The 22,450-nt window shown below is 46.4% G+C and overlaps 2 protein-coding genes across 6 annotated transcripts; one reads left to right on the top strand and one right to left on the bottom strand.

Moving 5' to 3' along the window:
- Nucleotides 1–11,203: 11,203 nt before the first annotated feature.
- On the bottom strand, nt 11,204–12,883 carry LOC123409356. The gene is made up of 3 exons (XM_045102285.1): nt 12,838–12,883; nt 12,415–12,694; nt 11,204–11,885 (listed from the first exon to the last, which is right to left on the bottom strand). Exons 1-3 carry the CDS (start codon nt 12,881–12,883, stop codon nt 11,288–11,290), a joined length of 924 nt encoding a protein of 307 aa, XP_044958220.1. The 3' UTR covers nt 11,204–11,287.
- On the top strand, nt 12,737–22,025 carry LOC123409173 (pentatricopeptide repeat-containing protein At5g65560-like). 5 transcript variants are annotated; one of them, XM_045102140.1, is made up of 6 exons: nt 12,737–15,935; nt 16,368–16,601; nt 16,746–16,811; nt 20,993–21,157; nt 21,268–21,652; nt 21,737–22,025. In XM_045102140.1, the coding sequence occupies exon 1, from the start codon at nt 12,882–12,884 to the stop codon at nt 15,852–15,854; it is 2,973 nt and encodes a 990-aa protein (XP_044958075.1). In that variant the 5' UTR covers nt 12,737–12,881; the 3' UTR covers nt 15,855–15,935; nt 16,368–16,601; nt 16,746–16,811; nt 20,993–21,157; nt 21,268–21,652; nt 21,737–22,025. The 5 variants fall into 5 exon arrangements, with proteins under 5 accessions (XP_044958075.1, XP_044958074.1, XP_044958073.1 ...); XM_045102139.1 differs by having other exon boundaries at nt 20,975–21,157; XM_045102138.1 differs by having other exon boundaries at nt 20,940–21,157; nt 21,567–21,652.
- The last annotated feature ends 425 nt before the right edge of the window (nt 22,026–22,450 follow it).

Below are 22,450 nucleotides of genomic sequence, written 5' to 3'. Positions count from 1 at the left end.
GGCCTAGACGAGCTCGGGTCCGGCGATGTGGTCGGCCCCCGGGGCCCCTAGCGCCGGGAATGGATCGCGGGGATCCACCCCGTGCTCCCAGGCATGACGGCGGTGGCGAACGGAGGCGGGGCGCGACGCCACCGGCGATGCCTACTGCTCTCTATCCTGCTTCTCTCTGCTATCTTACCTGACAGAGAAGAAGGAAGAGAGATGGGAACGAGATGGGTTTGGGAGAGGTGGCGGCGGCGGCTGAGGGGAGAAGAGGAACCCTAGGCTTCGGGCACGGACGCCAACACGTCTTATAGGGGGACCTCGACGAGCTGCTCACGGCGCCGTCAGCTCTCTCTCTCACACACGACTGACGGAAAGAGGATAGCGAGGAAAGGAGGAAGCGCCGTCAGGAAGGAGGGAGGGGGCTTCGCGTGGGCTCTCTCTCTGGAGGGTGCAACTGGGCCAGGAGAGAGGAAAGAGGCCCATGCTGTCCAGGAAGAAGGAAAAGAAATATTGGGGAGGGGATTCCTATTTAGTTTTAAACACACTCAAGAAAATAACCCACCTATAAACTATTGTGGCAAAATTTCAAAGGAAAAACCTGCTGGACTTAAGGAATTTTGGCCCAATAGGGAAAAATAGGAATGCAATATTTGGAGATGTTTGAAATAAATGCAAAACAGTAATTAAGCTACTGTTTTGAGTTTATTTGCACCACTTAAATCAAAGAATCAAATCAGAAAAATTGCACCCCCTCCTAAGCACATTTTATCTAACCACTAGACATTTTAGAATCATCTTTGGGAAGAAGGAATTTTGACAAGAATAAAAATAGGAGGGAAAAGGAGTTTAAAAGGCAAGAGCTTAAAAGACTAGCACTCACTACTACATCACCCACACCATTATCACATGCATCACAAGGTAGTGCAAACCACCCCTTAACCCTAGCAAGAACACATGCACTCTCAACACCACACACTACTCCTAGTAACTTCAAATGCAACATGATCATGGCATGCAATCATAAGGTATGGCAAGGCATGATATGCTATGCAAGCATGCAAGGGAAGTAAGCACTAGGGAACACACATGAATTCAAGGCACAAAATGATATCATCAAGATCTCTGACAAGGTGGCCCCACATGGAAGGTTACAAGAAGGGAAAGTTCTACACTTGGGGCATTACATGATGGCTGCAGAGGCAAAATGTTGTATTCAGAAATGGCTCGAGAGGCAAAATGATGTAGTTTTGGTGCCATTTTCTTAGTTTTGGCGAGAACTGTTGGTTGTGATGTGATCCTGATTTAAACTGTTGTGTTGTAATGCAAAATATTGCAAACTATTGGTTGTGATGTTCCTGAAGTTTTTTTGAACTGAATTGAGATGTTGTTTTCAGCTATCATGGCTTTCAAGCCACATGAAATGAGCTATCATGTGTGAAGATTCATGGCTTTCAAGCCACATGATGAATCTCATGGCCATATTCATGGCATAGTTTGTTGAAATGGTCTCATATTTTGCATAACAGTGCATGTTGGAATGAAAAACAATGTTGATTAAGGAAGTTTTCATCTTCCTTGTATGAAAAACTCATTTTTCATTTTTTAAGTGCCCGAAATGAGTTTTTTGTGAATGACCTACCATATATTTGTTTCAAAATTGGGCCAAATAATTTTTCTAACATACTAGGCCATATTTAATGTACAATTGACAAAATGGTTGGGTGTCAAAAGCTTTTATCCATCTCTCGTGAAAAAGACAAATCTATGTCGAATCAACTCGAAGCGGGTCAAATTTGAACTGTGACTGCCTTATAGTTTGCTCTTTATTTTTTCCAAAAATCATTTCTAGGTACACAAGTATCTACTTAATCATAGAAACACCAAAAGGTTTCCAAGATTCAACCACTAGGTAGGAACGGTCATGCCCGCCGTTTCGACCGTATTTTGAAACGGCCATGAAAAATTCAAAAAAAATAAAAACAATGGGAAACCTTTGTATTATGTCATCATATGTGATAAAGTTACCATGTAAAATAATAAACTTGTAATACGACAATTAGTTTTAAAAAGTGTTCACACAAATGAGCTATCATGTGTGAAGATTCATGGCTTTCAAGCCACATGATCAATCTCATGGCCATATTCATGGCATAGTTTGTGGAAATGGTCTCATATTTTGCATAATGGTGCATGTTGGAATGACAAACAATGTTGATTAAGAAAGTTTTCATCTTCCTTGTATGAAAAACTCATTTTTCATTTTTTAAGTGCCCGAAATAAGTTTTTTTGTGAAGGTCCTAGCATATATTTGTTTCAAAATTGGTCAAAATCATTTTTCTAACATACTAGGCCATATTTAATGTACAATTGACAAAATGGTTGGGTGTCAAAAGCTTTTATCCATCTCTCGTGAAAAAGACAAATCTATGTCGAATCAGTTGGAAGCGGGTCAAATTTAAACTACAGCTGCCTTATAGTTTGGTCTTTATTTTTTCCAAAAATCATTTCTAGGTACACAAGTATCTATTTAATCATATAAACACCAAAAGGTTTCCAAGATTCAACCACTAGGTAGGAACGGTCATGCCCGCCGTTTCGACCGCATTTTGAAACGGCCATGAAAAATTCAAAAAAAATCAAAAAAATGGGAAACCTTAGCATTATGTCATCATATGTGATAAAGTTACCATGTAAAATAATAAACTTGTAATACGACAATTATTTTTAAAAAATGTTCACACAAATAAGCTATCATGTGTGAAGATTCATGGCTTTCAAGCCACATGATCAATCTCATGGCCATATTCATGGCATAGTTTGTGGAAATGGTCTCATATTTTGCATAATGGTGCATGTTGGAATGACAAACAATGTTGATTAAGGAAGTTTTCATCTTCCTTGTATGAAAAGCTCATTTTTCATTTTTCAAGTGCCCGAAATGAGTTTTTTTGTGAAGGACCTACCATATATTTGTTTCAAAATTGGTCCAAATCATTTTTCTAACATACTAGGCCATATTTAATGTAGAATTGACAAAATGGTTGGGTGTCAAAAGCTTTTATCCATCTCTCGTGAAAAAGACAAATCTATGTCGAATCAGTTGGAAGCGGGTCAAATTTGAACTGCTGCTTCCTTATAGTTTGTTCTTTATTTTTTCCAAAAATCATTTCTAGGTACACAAGTATCTACTTAATCAGAGAAACACCAAAATGTTTCCAAGATTCAACCACTAGGTAGGTACGGTCATGCCCGCCGTTTCCATGGTATTTTGAAATGGCCATGAAAAATTCAAAAAAAATCAAAAAAAATGGGAAACCTTCGTGCGCATCATCACATGTGACCTGCCAACTAGAAAAGATATATAAATTTGAGTACCGATGTCTTCTTGAACTATTCGGTATGATTTTAACCATTATTTCTACAATGTTTATAAAAAAGAAAAAGAAAAAAGTCTGCCTCCAAACCCGAAAAAACTAGTGAAAATTTTCCCTCCCACCCCACGAAATTTTCCCTCTCACCCAACCAAAATTTCCCTCAACTCCCTCTCCCATTACCACGCGGGACCCACCACTCCCCTCTCCATTCCACTCCCCACTCCCCACTCCGCCGCCCCTCCCCTGCTCCGCGCCGCCCATCCGCCCCTCTCCCCTCTCCCCGACGACGACTACATCGACGACGTCGACGGCTACATCTACATCGACGACGACTACATCGACGACGACGACGGCTACATCTACATCGACGACGACGGCTACATCTACATCGACGTTGACAGCTACGACTACATCGACGACGACAGTACCTCTCCCCTCGACCCATCTCCCGTTGATTGATCCCCTCATGTGTTCTTCTAGTAGATCTTCTAGGGTTTGATAGATCCCCCTCATGTGTTCTTCTAGGGTTCATGGGGCTGGATCAATGGGGATGGTTCGGTACATTCATGGTGTTAGGGTTAGGGTTCATGGGGTAAATATGTCCGCTCACGTGGTTCATAGGGTTAGGGTTCATGTTGCTTGACTATTATGGCTTGCTTGCTGGCTAGCATACATGGTTAATTAGAGTTTCATGCATTGCTACACTTGTATGTGCATGCTAGTCCAAGTGCTTCAATTTAGTTGCTTGCTTCAACTGCCAGTTTAGTACTGATGCATTAACTGTATGTGCATTGCTACAAGTGTATGTGCATGTTGGTCCAAGTGTTTTACATGTATTAGTACTGATGCATGCTGGTCTAAATGCTTTCCTTTATTGATATAAGTGCATCATTTTACTTTATCCCTGTTGTATCTAATTGTTGTTTATTCTATTTTGCAAGCACCACCTCAAGATCATCCATGTCAAGGATGACAAGGTCAAACCCGAGGCCAACCAGTGGTATGCAAGTTGCTCCTTGTGGTTATACTGTCAGATTTATAAATATCTTGGAGGCTAGTGATGTAAAATACTGTCAGATTTTATTATGCAAATGTATTGTTGTGATCTGAATTAGCTGTCTTAGCTGTGCATGTGTGCTCCTACTCTTCCTTAGCTGAATAAGTAGGATTAAATGATAATAAAATATCATAAGATATGTTTGGCTCTGTGTCCATGCATTCCAACAATTAACCTAATAATTATGTTTCCTTTGCCTTGCAAAGATGAGCCTCCTCTCACCGAGTACGAGAAGGTTAGGGCTAGAAATATGATGAGCAACAATCGGATATTCCAGTCCCTTGGCATTGATGCAATAGCGTCAATGATTAGGAAAACAAATGATGTACAACAAGGTACAACTAATGGGGTTCAAGAAGGTAGTGGAGTTATCAGTGATGACCCAGAGTACAATCCTAAGGAGGATGAAGTTGTAGTGCACAAGACTGTTAAGGTGTAAACTCTGTCTTGCTTGGAGGGTTCGGGTTCTTGTATGCTCTGTGTTTCCTTGTGCTCACATATTTATCTTGTGATCTAATTTTTTTCTATGCTATTTATACAAGGCACTGAAGGAATCTAGAACGAAGAGGCCTGGTGTTAAGAAGACAACCAACAAGAATAGGAAGAGCTCAGAAGCATCTGCTGCAATGCCTCCAGGAAGGGTGATGGCCCCACCTCTAGGACAAACAAAGAGGATCCTGGAACCTGATGAACCTGATAGAGTCACAAGGCAGAAAGCAACTATCGCGGCTGCGACGGACCATCAGGAAAGTCCGCTGGGCATGGACTTTGAGAGCTCGGTGGAATTGCGTGATGAGTTTTCGCCGATGAACGAAGAAACCACTCTCTGCATGGATGAAAGCGGCACTGTGTGCGTACCCCTCAGGCATGGTGCACCTTCTATTGATAGGAATGATGTCGTTAGTGAAGAAGAACAGCAGCTTGTGCTTCAACCAGGCAAGTTCACCTTCTCTTTTACTAGTGCATTTTGCAAATGGAAGTGATCATGTATGCTTACCTGTTTAGCAGAACCATTCCTGCATTTGTCGATTTCTCTTATAATTTACGAGTTCAATTTCATTTTCAGATGCAATGACTAACAAGCATAGACTTAGAAAGGGCAAAGGGCTAGAGAGAATCACCAAGGCGCTTGGCACAAAGGTGCCTATCCAAATTGCCCAAGGGATGAAGTGTCCAGAGAAGCCTCTACAGGCAGCAAAGTTTGCTTCTGAGTGTGGACTCGTTGCAAGAAGCCATCTGCCGGTTTTTCCTCACTTCAAGGAATACAAAAATAATGCTACTCTAGTGGAGGACTACACTGGGAAAGTTGTTGTAAGCTACTTGTTTTATAGTTAATGTGCTACTCTATTTTTTTGTTATGTAGTTAATGATCACTAATGTTGTTCCTTCCTTGTTTGCTGTCTTGGTAGGCAAATTTTGAGATAAAACAGACTCGGAGACCATCAAGTACGCATGCAAAGATGTTCTGCAAAAAAGTTCAAAGAATTGACGCCATAATATCAAGAAGAAGTATTTTGATACCGTAGTAGCAAACAAAGTGAGAACCAAGTCTCCGGTGCCAGATCTGACGAACGGTGAATGGCAAGCTCTCGTGCAGATGTGGTCTACCCCAAGACACAAGGTATGTATATGCTCTGTTTGCTGATTTATGTTCTGCACATCAGGATGGGAATGGGCCATGGTCCCCTTCTTCCTCTTCCATGTTTCTGATCAGAGTAGGAACAATAGAGAGCATCAACTTTCAAAATCAATGCCATATGTAATACACTGACTCTTATATAGTACTAGTTGTTCATGTACTTGTGCTAGTGCAGGATAACTGAAATATTTCTAAATCAAATATGCTCAGACTCGTATTGTCCTACTATACTACTGCCTATTCCACTTTCTTTCAACTTGGCAAATAACATTATGCGTTTTTGTAGGAAACCTGTGTGTCGAACAAGATTAATCGAGAAAAGGTCGTGTACCAACAGAGAACTGGTTCCAGGCACTACACCGCACACATTTTTGCCACCATGAGTACCTTTTTCTAAAGACCTTATTGTTTGATCCTCGTTGAATATCATTTCTTATTCTTGCTGAATAACATTTTGATTTTTGTTGAAAAACATTTCAGAAATAAGAGCGTAAGGGTGAGGAGCTGTCTGCGATTGACTTGTTCAAGGCCACCCACTACAGCAAGAAGCACGTGTTTTCGGAGCCAGTCAAGATTGCTATAGTAAGTCACTCCATGCTTTTGTCTAGCTAGTTCAAACTTTTGCCTATAGACCTCAGCCCTGTTTGATTCACAGCCAACAAGAACACACACTATGTTCCATGATTTGATGTTGTTTGCTAGAGCCTAAGATAGGTTTGGTATCTCAACAAAGATATCAGAATTTGTTGTATAGTTCTCAACAAAGATATCAGAATTTGCTGTAGCTATTTGTTGCATTTTTATGATATGATGAAAATTGATCTGAATGTTAGTTCTCAACAAAGAAGCCATATTATATAGAACCACCATATTGTTCCGATTGCATGTCTCTAGATCACATAAGTGTGTACACTTGCTGTAGCCAGATTCAAATAATGCTATAAGTTTAGTAGTTATCATCTACTTCTGTTTGAGTTTGAGTAAAATATCTACATATAGATTTTGTGTGCTGGTTTGATTACTTCAAATAATCCATTTCTTGGTCTGGTTTGGTGGCATTCTTGTTTGGTTTCTCTTGCAGAATGTGAAATAGATCTGCCACTAATGTCTATCATTTTCCTCCATATGCTAGCTTGAGATGGAAAAAATGAAGGACGCGCCGATACCAGAAGGTGAAGAACCAAAGTCTGATGCTGAGATTGTTGAAGAAGTGCTCAAGAACGAAGTCAACCAAAGCACATTCCTCAGGAATGTTGGGCTCAAGTCATCTAGTAAGAACTCTAGCAAAGGAACTGTTGTTGTGGGTGCTCATGTTCGTGATCTTCAGCAGAAGCTGGAGAGGTCGGAGCTTCAAGCTGAAGTGATGCAAGAAGAAATGGCAGCAATCAAGCTAAAGGATGAAGAATATGAAGCTGCACGCGACAAGGAACTTGAGCTTCTGTGCAAGAAGTCTCAGGAACAGGAAGAGAAGTTAGCCCACTTGATGGCTCTCTTCGGCGCTAAAGCATTGTAGAAGTTGAACCTGTCGTAGAACCTGTCCTAGAAACAGTGAAGTGGGCTAACTTCTCAAGAACCTGATGAAGTTAGCCCACTTGATTGGTTATTCTGGTGATCAAACAATGTCTTGCTCTATTTTGTGAAGCTGTGCACCTGTGAAGTTGTCAATTATTTAAGTTTTGTTTGGACCATTTTGTTTAGGCACTAAAGTTAGTTTGGACAGCAAAAAGGCCGAGGCCCAAACAAGAAATAGACTAAGAAGGCTTCGGCCTAAAAAAAGAGTAGGCCAAGGCCCAAAAGAAAAGTGGACTAATAAAAAACCTGCTCAGTAAAAGATTCTATCCCAGAAAATAAAAGGCCAAATTATTGGGCCCGACCCATGTAGACGATCGGAATGGACCGGGCTGAATCTTATTTACGACCTTTTCATTTGGTCATAATTCTGCCACGTCAGGCTGCCACGGTGGATCTGACGTGGTGCGGGCAGATTGCTAGTGACCAAATCATTTGGTCGTTAAACCTACGACCTTCTGTTTGGTCATAAAATCTTACGACCAATCCAGAAAAAGGTCGTTATAGTTCACTAAAGACCCTCAGCTTTAGACCTTCTGTTTTTGGTCATAAAAAGGTCATAAATGGAAATCAATGACCATTCAGTGATCAATATTGAAGGCCGTTAGTTGACATATTTCTTGTAGTGGATGCAGGTGCTTTGACTCATGTGACAACATGAGCTTGATATCATTATCTTAATTCTGTTATTTAATTAATGCACCTATATACTTGGTAAATAACGGAAGGCCTAGCCTTTTGCCGGGTGCTTTGTTCCGTTATTGCCGCCATAGTTACCGGCTACCGGTGTTTGATTCCATATTGATCGCTCCTAACACGTTCAGGGTTGTTATGGGAACCCCCTCGATAAATCGCGTAGTGTTAAGACTTGTCTGGCAGGACCCAACATTGGTGTTAATTTGCTAATCACTTAATAATAATCTGCATAGGGAATAGCTACCCCGAGGAATTTAATCAACAACCCGGGCCAGTGCTCCTCATGAGTGTTGGTCCAAACTGGGCAGACTATGGGGCCACCACAGGGCAACCTGAGGTTTGGTATACCTGTAGTGTGACTCATCCGTCGTGTCCTGAGACTGAGATACGCGGCTCTTATCAGGGTCGTCGACACGACGGGAGGTCCTGCTAGTCTTGTCTTACCTTAATGATATATCTGGCGTATAGGAATTCCGGTGAAGCTTTGGTTCTCCCCAGAGTTGAGGTTTTCCTCTAAGGAATCCGACGAGATCACGAGATTCGTGATAGAGGATTACTTTGCGGCCTGTGTATGTTTGTGATGGACTAGTTGGAGCACCCCTGCAGGGTTTAATCTTTCGGAAAGCCGTGCCCGCGGTTATGTGGCAACTTGGAATATTTTGTTAACATCCGGTAATAGATAACTTAAACATAAGCTAATAAAATTGCCAACTGTGTGCGTAACCGTGACTGTCCCCTCGAAGATCTCTCTTCGACCGGGAACACGGTGGGGTTATGATTGACGTAGGTAGGTGTTCAGGATCACTTAGTGATCATCTATCATCGACCGCTAGTATAGACCACCTTCATACAAGTTCTACGTAAGATAGCCACTTTATCAAGCTTAGGATGCTGCAACCTAAATACTCCACCTATCCAACCTAATAACTTGACTAGTTCTGGCACCAAGGTCTTAGGTTGCTGAGTCCCCGTGGCTCACAGATTCCTCCACAATACCAACAGGTTCAGGTACCGCAGAGACAGGTGATCCCGACGGCACGCGGCTGGCGTGGCAGTACGGCGAGGAGAACGACCGCCTGTACGTGAACTATCCAGAAGATTGAGGCGTGGTCGTGATCATGGGCCAGCAGGCAGGGTAGCATAGCCATTTCCCTTGTTTTGTAGTCCGTAGCGGAACTACTTTGATTGTATGCGTGATGTACTCTCGTATATTTATGAGATGGCAATTGAACCCCTTATTGTCATTCTGTTGATTATTATGTATGTGCTATGATACCTTGTTTGCGAGACGCTTAGATGCGTTCCTTTCCAATTCGGGGCCTCGATCCCCAGATCGGAAAGGACCGCATCTTAGTCGTTACACGCACCCCGCTGAGTCGGCCGTCTGATCCATTTTTATCCTTTCCTTTCGATCGCCGAACTATTGGTTTGTTTGATCGCCGAACTATGGCACTGATCGCCGAACTCACGACGTGTTTTTAGGCAGCGGGAGAAAGGAATTTAAAAATGTTGGCATCTGGGGGACGAAACCTGGGGGCGCGGCTGGAAACTCGCTCGCCCCCAGGCCGAGAATAACACCGATGAAAAGCTAAAAAGGCTATCACCGGGGCGCACTGGGGACCGAACGGCTGGAGATGCTCTAAGGCGTCAGGGAGGTTCTGGCCTCGCATGCGTGGTGTCCTGTTAGCTAAGAGCGAGAGAGGCTGTGGGACATAGGTTGTTTTGGGTCAAAGTGTTGTTGGGTCAAATTTTCTTTCTCTTGTCCATATCTATATGTATAGGTATATAGCCCGAAACTAAATTCCGGGATGGGCCGTGGTCCATCCTGGTCACCCTTTAGCTCCGCCCCTGAATTCAGGCATACTCTAACTTGAGTGAGGTCATTAGCCTATGCACGAGACATACCAGTGTTGGAATGTTGTTGGAGCTATATGTTGGGATTGTGTGGAAATGACAACAAGAATTGGGAAGGTGGACTTCTAGCATTGTAGAGGAGAAGTAAGCATGACGACCGATGAGCTAGCCAAATTAAGTTATCTCAATAAAATTTCATTTACTTGGGACGATGCCCCCTACTTTCATTCTTGGTTATTTATTAGTGAATGGTGTAACTATTGAGCATCAGTAATAAAGTGGGCCATGGTGGTCTTTCCAGGAAATGTGTTAGTCCAAAAAATGATAGTGTAGAACACTGCATATTTGGTAAGATTACAACATGCAACAATATTTAAATCACAGATACATTTAGGACGTGTCAGACTCCACATAATATCCATGTTAACGATAAAAAAAGGGACATCAATTGATTTTTTGTGTGTACATCTGCTACCGCCGTCCGCTTACCCCTACTTGTGCCACATCTGGTTTGTCCTCGAAGACAACATCGTTGAACTCATCTTTCCAAGCATCATGCTGATTGGACCTTCTTTTCCATTGCCATGATCTCGCAATCTATGAATTCTACAGATGAACTAGATACTGATGTCAGCAACCTCGAACCTGGATCAGAGACAGCTCACCTTGGAGCTTTCTACCACTAGACCAAGGGATAGTTCTCAGCTCTTCCTTTTCCGAGCATTCAAACTATGCTCGCTATCAATTGCTTATAAATGATGCAACCAATTTTACAAGAGGGTTTCATAACAATAATAAAGATTAGTCTCTAATCATCATTTCTTGAGCAATACAAAGCTGCTACAGCTAACGGAAGGAAGATGCTCTCTAAAGAGTGAGAAAAAAGCAAAAGTAAAACAACTTCATGGAGACCTTACACTCAACATATTGTTTTGTTTTGGAGTAGCAAATGTACTAGGCCGAACCCAGCAGCTCACTTCCGTGATGATCGACGCTGGTATAAGCGTTTCGACAGTCCCAGCAACTAAATCATACGCATAAATATTTGTGATGGTCTTCAATGTGGCAGGCCCTGATGTTATTGTCCTTCCATCCGAGCTCTCTGTCGCCGAGCTACCACGTCCTCTTGGATGGAAAGTGTAGACTTTCCTCCCGCCTTCCTCCTTCGCACAGATAGACAGCCTGTGTCCCGACCAGTGCCACGTCCATGATCAAAGTGTTGTGGATGGATCTGCACATTGCTTCTGACGGGTGCAGTTGACAGGTATGCTTGTGGACGCACCAGTACACGTCTCCAGGGCACGCGACATGGACAGTCGGAACGACGCTCATGATCTGGATGCACGCAACAACCAGGGGAGTTCCACTTCCACGAGGATCAACGTAGAAAACGAAGTAGCCGCTGTTGGGAGAGCGGAGCACCGGCATGTCGATCCGCCTGCCGGTGCTAGGGTGGACCAGGAAGACGACCTGCTCTTGGAAGTAGAATGGCTTGCGTCGGACCATAAGAAGCCAGCCGCAGCTCTCGAATTCGACAAAGGCATCCGGAAACAGCATGCTGGTTATCCCGCGGATGTTTCTGCTGGAAACATCGAACAGCAGCCGCTTCTTGCTGTTGTGTTCCACGGCAAACAGAGCCAATGGCAAAACCCTCGCCTCTTCAGAAGCATTGTCTCTGTTGGCAGCATTTGATTCCACCGCCCAAGGATATCTGGCAGAAGCAACGTGGACTTATTAGAACATCAGTGGAGTACAGGGTTTATAGTATGGTGGTCAACATTGCCAACCTTTGATCCGTGAACAATTTTTTACTAACATCGATCGTTCTACAAAAACGAAAATCAAGTTTTGCCAGGCACGAAACTGGGCGTAGATGCATCTTGTGATTATAGCTGATTAAGATAAGAAACAACATAATTTTGACAGAAACCAATGCTCCTACTGAATATCTACAGTTAAACTCATAGCAAGCAGATCTTCACCTCCCAAAGCCTTTCTATTTTATTTTTTGACGCGACCCAAAGGCTTTGGTTAACAAGGCTACTCTGAGTGCAACGAACTGCGTATAAATTTGACAAAATTCTGTGCTCAAACGGGTGGACAGAGGAGTGCAAACTCATGTCACCCAGATTATACTGGCAACTTGGCGAGAAGGTGCAAGAAGAATCCAATCCGGCTGCAACCTACTACTAGCAAGAAGCTCTAATTCCAATGGATGCTGACTGAGCACAATCCTGTACCTGAAATCGGGCGGACGGGACCGGAGAGGGACGCCGGCGGAGGACGGACGGTGTAGCGTGTAGTGTTGGACGTATGGACGGTGCGGTTCATATAAATCGGCAAAGGGCTCCGGTTGCGGAAGGCGACTCGGAGCTGGAGCGGGCGCGGCGCCGAGAAGGGGCCGCACGGCGGCCGGAGTCGGACCGGGGAGGGGGGTGGGGAATTTTTTGGCTGGGGGGCGGCGACGGGAGCGTGCGGGCCGTCGGATCCAGGCAACGGCGCAGATGATTGGGCCCCTGCCTGCAGTAAGCTAAGCGGGGCCACCACCAGACCAGACTCCCAGAGCGGATTGGGGAAAAAGAAAGAAAATCCAGCGAGGCATCGCCGCCTCCTCCGCCCCTGCCTCCGCGCCGGCGCGGCTAAACCCCCACTAACCCCCTCACAGGCAGACGCCCCCCGCCGCCGCAAAACCCTAAGCCCCGCCGACATGCGCCGCCTCCCGCCCCTCTCCCAGCGCGCCGCGGCTGCCGCATCCGCACCCGCATCCACATCCACCCCGGACCTCGTCGCGGAGCTCGGCCGCGTCCTCTCCACGCGCCGCTGGAACAAGGGCCGGGCCTACAAGCGCCTGGCGCCGTCCGTGACCCCGGCGCTCGTCGCCGACCTCTTCCGCGCCCCCTCCGCGGCCCCCGACCCGGCCACGGCGCTCGCCTTCTTCGACTGGGTCGCGCGCCGCCAGGGCTTCCGCCACACGGCCGCCTCCCACGCCGCGCTCCTCCACCTCCTCTCGCGCTGGCGCTCCCCCGCGCGCTACGAGCAGCTCGTCTTCTCCATGTTCGGCTGCTCGCGGAGCGCCGACGACATGCTCGCCTCCGCCGACGCCGTGCGGGCAATCTGCCGAACGGGTGCCGCGCGCCACGCGCTCTCCCCGGCCTGCTACAACTTCGCGCTCAGGTCGCTCGCGCGCTTCGACATGACGGAGGAGATGGAGAGGGTCTACTCACAGCTCGTCGGGGACGGGCTGCTGCCGGACACCAAGACGTACAACGCCATGATTAAGTCCTACTGCAAGGAGGGGGACCTCCCCAAGGCTCACCGGTACTTCAAGCTGCTGCTGGAGTGTGGGCTGGAGCCGGACACCTTCACATGTAACGCGCTGGTGCTGGGTTACTGCCGGACGGGCAACCTGAGGCGGGCCTGCTGGCTGTTGCTGATGATGCCGCTGGTCGGTTGCCGGAGAAATGAGTACTCCTACACCATTTTGATTCAGGGTCTGTGCGAGGCGCGGCGTGTAAGGGAGGCACTTGTGCTGTTTTTGATGATGAGGGGTGATGGGTGCTCCCCGAATTCACACACATACAGATTCCTGATCGCCGGCCTATGTAAGGAGGGCAGGATTGCTGACGCCAGGATGTTGCTTGATGAGATGTCTCGGGGAGGTGTTGCTGCAAGTGTTATTACATATAATGCAATGATTGAAGGGTACCGTAAGGCAGGAAGGATGCAGGATGCATTGGGGATTAAGGAGCTGATGGAAGGAAATGGGTGCCGCCCGGATGGTTGGACATACGGCACTTTGATTCATGGCCTCTGTGATGAGAAGATGGATGAAGCTGAGCAATTGCTGGATAGTGCTGTTAAAGGAGGTTTTACACCTACGGTTGTCACATTCACTAACCTCATCGATGGGTACTGCAAAGCTGAAAGGATTGATGATGCCCTCAGGGTGAAAAATAATATGATGTTGAGTAAGTGTAAACTCGATATACATGTTTATGGGAAGTTGATCAATAGCCTCATTAAGAAGGATATGTTAAAAGAGGCGAAGGAGTTGTTAACTGAAATTTCGGCAAATGGTTTGGTTCCAAATGTGTTCACCTACACATCTGTAATTGATGGCTTTTGCAAGATCGGGAAGGTTGATTTCGCACTAGAGGTCTGGAAAATGATGGAACGCGATGATTGCCAGCCAAACGTATGGACCTATAACTCTCTGATGTATGGGTTAATTCAGGATAAGAAACTTCACCACGCAATGGCACTGATAACTAAAATGCAAAAAGATGGAATAACTCCTAATGTTATCACCTACACCACTTTGGTTCAAGGCCAGTGCAATCAGCATGAATTTGATAATGCTTTCAGGTTATTTGAAATGATGGAGCAGAATGGTCTGACACCCGATGACCAATTATACACTGTCTTCACTGGTGCACTGTGCAAAGCTGGAAGGCCTGAAGAAGCTTATTCATTTCTTGTTAGAAAAGGAGTAGCCCTTACCAAGGTACTCTATACTACTTTAATTGATGGTTTCAGCAAGGCAGGCAATAGTGACATTGCCGCCACCCTCATAGATAGCATGATTGGTGAGGGCTGCACACCAGATTCATACACGTATAGTGTACTGCTGCATGCTTTATGCAAACAAAAGAAGCTGCAGGAAGCTTTGCCGATACTGGATCAAATGACTCAAAGGGGAATAAAATGTACCATTTTTTCTTATACAACTCTAATCAATGAAATGCTCAGAGAAGGGAAGCATGACCATGCTAAAAGGATGTACGATGAAATGGTTTCATCAGGTCATAAGCCAAGTGCTACCACATATACTGTATTCATTAACTCATACTGTAAGGAAGGTCGAATAGAGGAGGCTGAGAACTTAATTGTGGAAATGGAGAGAGACGGTGTTGCCCCTGATGCAGTGACCTACAACACATTCATTGATGGCTGCGGGAATATGGGATATATTGATCGCGCATTTCATACTCTGAAGCGCATGATGGATGCATCATGTGAGCCAGATTATGCGACGTACTGCATTCTGCTCAAGCATCTTCTAAAAGAGAATTTTAATGTCCGTTATGTAGACACCTCCGGCATGTGGAACTTCATAGAGTTGGATACTGTTTGGCAGTTTCTTGAAAGGATGTCAAAACTTGGTTTGAATCCCACAATAACGACATACAGTTCTCTCATTGCAGGATTTTGCAAAGGCAACCACATTGAAGAAGCATGTGTTCTTCTTGATTATATGCGCAGAAAAGATATACCACCTAATGAAGAGATATACAGATTACTTGTCAAGTGCTGTTGTGATACCAAGTCCTTTGAGAAGGCCTCGACATTTGTTCACGACATGATACAACACGGGTTTCAACCTCATCTTGAATCATACCAGCTTCTTATATTGGGGCTTTGTAACGAGGGAGAATTTGAGAAGGCTAAATCACTGTTCTGTGACTTGCTTGAACTGGGCTATAATCACGATGAAGTTGCATGGAAAATTCTAAATGATGGTTTGCTCAAATGTGGTTATGTTGATATATGTTCCCAGATGCTGTCTACCATGGAGAATAAACACTGTTCCATTAGTTCTCAGACACATGCTATGGTGACCAATGGCTTGCATGAGGCATCTGGCAGTCTGGTTGGTGAATTCCGAGGAGAAGCTCTTTGAGTCAGCTTGACTGATATGTTCATGCTAATAGATGGTGTGTTTCATTGGCCACTCATTTCTTCTGTAACTTTCAGTCCAATGGTAAGTGTCCATACAAGTCATGTGGAGTACTATATTTATCCAAACACGTTATTGCTAAAACTTGGTTGACATAATTTTCTGCCTATCAGTGCACCTTTCTTTCCAGATTTTCTGTTCAATGAAAATCGACATGTTATTTACAAATCACAAACTGTATCATCCTTCACCCCAGAAACTAACCATGTCACATGGCTCTATATGGTTTTGCATCTGCTGAAAGCTTCCCCTGCCACCCCTTCATGGCATAATTGGTTTTCTTTAAACCATTAGAATATATTGGTTGTTAGACTTGTCACAGTTTAGCAAATATGATCAATTATTGATTGTGGTAGTCCAGTAAAGCAGATACTTTGTTGAGAAAGTTGTACAGTATGAAACTTCGATCAAGGCATCAACTAACTAAAAGGTAATCCCTTCCTTTTTTTTTTCCAGGAAGACATGTGCAATTTTGATATTAGCGAGGCACATGTGCAGGTTGCGTGCAGCACCGTGTTGTACATAACTGACTTGAGATGAGCAACATCCAGTTAGGATGCCGTAGATAGGCATAATTGATCAGCTAAATGGCAATACATGTTGCTCAAGCTGATCAGTTTGCCAGAAACAGGATTATCGTACCAATTCCTATTCAAATCAAAGGCACTTTCTCTTCATCGCAGTTAGGAGGTATGTACTGCATGGCTTTTCCATTCTATGTGATACCTTTGCTTTACTATGCATTTGGTTATCTAGAAAACCAAACAAGTTAGTCATACTGCTCTATTTTCTTATGTTGATGTTACAGAAGCATCATCCTTCCCTTCTATGCAGATAGTCAGTGTCAGGCTCACCCAAGCCCAGGGCTTATGGAGTCTCATTGCTTGCTTTGCTTCAGGGGTACTCAATTATACCTGTCATTCTTTGATTGCCACATTGTGGTGGTATAGATGCAGTACAGTTCCTTTACATTGGAGAAGTTTATTTTTGAATGATATAAAACAGTCTACCTTTATGACTCCTATTTATGTAGTGATCTTATCAGAGCATTTAGTGTGGTGCGAAATAAGGTATGAACTTAAAAAATATTGGATAGGTACAGACTTACTCCCTCCGTAAAGAAATATAAGAGCGTTTAGATCACTACTTTTCTAGTGATCTAAACGCTCTTATATTTCTTTACAGATGGAGTACTTTGTAAAAAATAGATATGTAGACTTGTTTACTACTACCTCTGTCCTCGAATGTATGCCACCGTGGGGTGCATAGAGTCAACCTTTAGAAATCTTGACAACTAATATGTGCTAAAGTACAATTGATTCATCTTGCATAATTATTTTATGTGGTCCACACTTTATTGTTTTCTATAAAACATGTTATGTTCCGAAATTATAGTCATAGCCCCGCATGGGAGGCTGTAAAAAACATCATACATTTGTGAATGGAGTAGGATTTCTTGTTGTTTAGCTATATTTGATATACTTCCAAATCTTAGCCAACAAAGAGCAGTGGTTCGGATTGCATTTTGCCACATTGAAACATCAGTCATCATCCGTGGTGAGACTTTGACAACATGAAACACAATAGTTTGATGCGGTAACACGTTCTACAAGACAGGCACTTATTTGGACTCAAATACTTTTCCCTCCCTCTCTCTCTCAGAGTGTTATGATCAGAGGCCCAGTTAGCCAAACTGGCCCAGTTATCTTAATAATATTTGGGGCTTAGCCCAAGTTATCTTAATAATATTTGGGGCTTAGCCCAAGTTATCTTAGTTATCTTAGAGTCCTAGTTATCTTAGAGTCAAAGTTATCGAGATTATATAAACCGATGTAAACAGCTCTTTTGGAGGCAAGCAATAAGACAATTGTATTGCCCGGCTCCCAGAGGAGCCGGAACCCTAACCCTAGCCACCGCCTCCTCTACTCGCCGTCGCCTCCTCCCTACGCCGAGACGGCACCGTCGCGCCGGCCGCAGCGCCCTCGTCTCCTCTAACCTCCCTCCTACCCTTATAAGCTAAGGCAGAGGGCCGGTAGAACCCTAGTTTCTACCAGTTTGGTATCACGAGGCTCTGGTTCGATCATGTCATCACCGCCGCCCGTCTCCACCGTTGCGCCGTCGTCCCCCACCACCACTCCGATGATCTCCACGTCCGGCGGGCCGCACCTACCTGCGCCGGCCTCTTCTGCCGCGCCGCCTTCGGCCGTCCTCACCCCGGAGGAGCTGACCGGCGCGATCCGCGACCTGGCTACCGCCGTCCAGGGCATCCGGCTATACCTAGCCGCGCCACCACCAGCCAGCGCCGGCCCGTCCTGGCCGCCCTGGCAGCAGCCACTGCTGGCGGCAACCACCGTGCTCGCCTGGCCGCTGCAGCCAACACTGCAGCTGCCGCCGCCACCCTCGGCCGGGCCGCTGTAGCCGACCCTGCAGCTGCCGCCGCCGCCACAAACCACCTTCGGGCCGCGCCCTACCTCTGCATCGGGGGTGCCGATCCACCAGCTCCGGTTCCCCCCCTCGCCGTCGCCGCTACCGGCCTGGGTGACCGAGTCGTCACAGCTGGTGTACACGACGGCCTCGGCGCCGCCGCACATCCAATCGCCACCGGCGCCACCCCCGCAGTAAGGCGGGCCCTCCAGCTTCGCCGGCCCCGACGGGTACCCGGCGCCGACCCCTGCACTAATCCGCGCCGACGAGCCGTACCGCTAGGGCGGCCCTACCCACACGCCGCCGCGCTTCGCCAAACTGGACTTCGCCACCTATGACGGCACGGAGGACCCCCTGAGCTGGCTCAACCAATGTGACCAGTTTTTTCGGGGGCAATGGACGCCAGTGTCGGATCGCACCTGGCTCGCTTCATATCACCTCCGAGGTGCCGCACAGACGTGGTATTACGCTCTCGAGCAGGACCGTGAGCTCTGCCTCCTACGTTTCGGGCCTCCGATCCAAGGGAGCCGGTTGGCGGAGCTTGGCGACCTACCCTTCACCTCCACGGTGCAGGACTTCGCTGACCACTTCCAGGCCCTGGCCTGTCACGCGCCTGGCGTGACGACTCGCCAGCGGGCCGAGCTCTTCGTCGGGGGCCTCCTCGACCACATCCGCGTGGACGTCGAGATGCGCGGACCACAGGACATCCAGCCGGCCATGTACTATGCCCGCACGTTCGAGCAGCGGGCGGTGGCTATGCAGCAGGCATTCCCGGCCTAGGCACCTCGCCCACCCCCTCAGCCGGCTATGTCTGCACCCAGCCAGCCTGCCCAGCCGGCGACAGGGACGCCCGCCACAACAACAACTCGTCCGTTCCGTCGGCTAACCCCGGCCGAACAAAATGAGCGTCGTCGCCAGGGTTATGTTTCAACTGCGATGAGCCCTACGTGCCAGGCCACGTCTGCCCGCGCCTCTTCTATCTGGAGGCGGACGACTGTCGCGGAGGATACAACTCCCTCCGAGCTTGCCAAGGCGGCAGCCCCGACGTCAGCCACCGCTCTCGTGGTCTCCCTGCATGCCCTTGTCGACATACGAACGGAAACAACGATGCTGTTGCCAGTGACGGTTAATGGGGAGCGCCTCTTAGCTCTCCTGGACACGGGCTCTACACACAACTTCCTGCCCGCGTCTACCATGCATCGCCTGGCCCTCTAGCCGACGGGCGGCGAGCAACTCCGAGTTACCGTGGCTAATGGTGACCGTCTCTGCTGCCACGAACTTGCGCAGCAGGTTCCCATCCTCATTGCCGACGAGTCCTTCGCCATCACGTGCGTCGGCATCGCCTTGGGCGACCACGACTTCATCCTCGGCGTCGACTTCTTGTGGACGCTCGGACCCATCCTTTGGGACTTCGACGCACTGACCATGACTTTCTGGCGTCAAGGGCGCATGGTGCAGTGGAAGGGCGAGGGTGGCACTTCTCGAGCATTTCCCTCTCAGCTGTCGACCGCCATAGTAGACTCCGAGCCGCCCCTGTTGGCTCATCTCCTGCAGCGGCACGGCGACCTTTTACCGGTCCTCCTTGTTCACAAGGCCCGGGGCTTGTGGCGTTTCTGCCTCGATTACCGTGCTCTCACTACCACGACGATGAGGGTCAATTTTCCTATACCGGTCATGGCGGAGCTCCGGGAAAAGCCGCAAGGGCCACGTTTATTCCCTACGCTCGACTTGCGTTCTGGCTACCATCACGATCACTTCGAGTTTTTGGTGATGCTTTTCGGTCTCTCCAATGCGCCGGTGACATTCCAGGCCTTGATGCACGACGTGCTTCGGACTAGCTCAACCCTCCGAAGGCACCTTGGGAGCAGCTCAAGGAATTCCGCCAACATTTTCTAGACATCCAGCTCGAGGACGAGCTGTTTGCGCAGGCGGGGAGAAATGTTATGATCAGAGGCCCAGTTAGCCAAACTGGCCCAGTTATCTTAATAATATTAGGGGATTAGCCCAAGTTATCTTAGTTATCTTAGAGTCCAAGTTATCTTAGTTATCTTAGAGTCCAAGTTATCGAGATTATATAAACCGATGTAAACAGCTCTTTTGGAGGCAAGCAATAAGACAATTCTATTTCTTGGCTCCTAGAGGAGCCGGAACCCTAACCCTAGCCACCGCCTCCTCTACTCGCCGTCGCCTCCTCCCTACTCCAAGACGGCGCCGGCCGCGGCGTCCTCGTCTCCTCCAACCTCCCTCCTACCCTTATAACCTAAGGCAGAGGGCCGGTAGAACCCTAGTTTCTACCACAGAGATACTAGGCAAAGTGACTAGTTCATTGCTTTAACTCCTAAAGAGTAAATTGCACCACAAGTTGCATCTGGCCATGAACTAGAAATCTGAATATAAATATGTGCACGATTATATAGATTTTCTTTAAGCGTGATAATTCAATGCATTCCCAGTCTCCTTCCTCTCTGCCCTTGTGGTGCTAGTGGGTCTACCATCATGCCACCTGGTTCCTGGGCTATCTCAAAAAGGCCTTAGCCCCCCTATCCTACCATGTTAATAACACCTGCATGGTCTGAAGCATCACCATTTTTCTAAATCAAATAGGTACGAGAGTGTAACTTGAGGTGTTATTTATCTAGTGATGAAATGCTGTTTAGCTGATCAAAGTGCAAAGAGCACCCTCAAGTGAAAGGTTGGATTCAGTCATTGCACTTGGAAAATGGAATCTCTGGATTACTGCATAACCTACGTGAAGGCTTACATTGATGCTTAATTCAGAGATGCCAAGACATCAGCTCTTAACTGAAGAGTATCAATCTCAGGTATGTCTTCTGCGTTTGTCTGTCACACTGTTCTGTGATTTCTAGGGATGTCAAGTGCAGCATGTTTGCTCCCTTGTGCGGATCTCTGATTTGGGCTTGCAATCTTGCAGAGTGGCTTTTTGAAAAATCGTGTCGTGTTCCCCATTGAATTACCATAGCCTAATGATAATTCCATATTAGCCAGAAGACCAAAACTGTAATGTGATTGTTGTCTTAACTGTAACTTTACACCCTTAATACTGGCATACGGCTCCAGAGTACTTGCATGCATGGGATCATAATGAGAAGATTTCTGTGTTTTCATATGGTCTTTTGCTTCTCGAATTGTCAGTCCATTCTTGATCAACTGCATAGGCAAAACCGCTGAACAATATGAAAGAGCTAGCGGATCCTTCTCGTGACATTGCAGATAACTCAGAGAAGAACACGTGCCCCAAAACAGTTGCATTCATGTGTATTCACCACAGAGCAAGCTCACGACCTTTTATGAAATCGGTGAGTGAGTTATACATATCTGCTATTTGCAAGTGCAAATTGAGCATCAAATTGACGAGGTGGTATGCTGGTTGTTGGTTGCAGGTACTCCGTTTCATGAAGGTGGATAGTCACTTGAACAGATGTGAGGACCTCAACTCCCAGAGCTCCACATTTACAACTCGTGATTCAGAAGACTTGGATGGACTCCACACTCTAGCTAGCTTAATGATGTGGAATGCTGACACATGCAGGCTGCCTTGGAGCGGTGAAATTTAACACGGAGTTATATTTGTTGGCAGGTTTTTTCATCTTTTTGTAAATCATCGATCTCTATATTGTCATCGCCGCCGGGAACTTTCAATAGTATTCAGAATTGTTTGTTGTTTCGTCACTGTGGACTTCTTTTTTCAGGACAGTTTTTACTTGTAGGGTCCTCTGTACTTGTGGATGACAATTTCAGTACGTTGTACGGATGAATCTCGTGATGTGCTCCCGTCTCCGGCAGTTGGTACACCATGTATACACTTAGGAGGTGTTCGGAGCCCCTTCGCTCCGGATTCTGCCTGAGGAGCTGGCGGAGCTGCAGTGCAAATTAGTGGAGCTGGAAATTAAGTGCTCCGCAGATTCACGGAGCCCGTGGACATCCGAACAGGCCCTTAGTGATACTATGTAGTGATGAGATGTGTACGGGATCTTTGTCATCTTTTTTCTGCAAGACATGTAGTAACATGCTACTGCAAGTTTCTCGGATGTGAGCTTACAACGCGTTTGGTTCCACGCAGTTAAGGTATTCCCTTATCGTATCCAGGAAGCACT

The sequence above is a fragment of the Hordeum vulgare genome, chromosome 7H, assembly GCF_904849725.1.
Source record: "Hordeum vulgare subsp. vulgare chromosome 7H, MorexV3_pseudomolecules_assembly, whole genome shotgun sequence".
NCBI lineage: Eukaryota > Viridiplantae > Streptophyta > Magnoliopsida > Poales > Poaceae > Hordeum > Hordeum vulgare.
Note: the sequence above shows the minus strand (reverse complement) of the source record. Positions and strands in the feature narration are given on the sequence as shown.

Coding starts and splice junctions, on each gene's coding strand:
- LOC123409356 (XM_045102285.1), bottom strand. CDS start 12,883: ATGTCGGCGGGGCTTAGGGTTTTGCGGCGGCGGGGGGCGTCTGCCT. Junction 12,695..12,837: donor GCGGCGGGGGGCGTCTGCCT/GTGAGGGGGTTA, acceptor AGCTTACTGCAG/GCAGGGGCCCAATCATCTGC. Junction 11,886..12,414: donor TCCCGTCCGCCCGATTTCAG/GTACAGGATTGT, acceptor TGCTTCTGCCAG/ATATCCTTGGGCGGTGGAAT.
- LOC123409173 (XM_045102140.1), top strand. CDS start 12,882: ATGCGCCGCCTCCCGCCCCTCTCCCAGCGCGCCGCGGCTGCCGCATCC.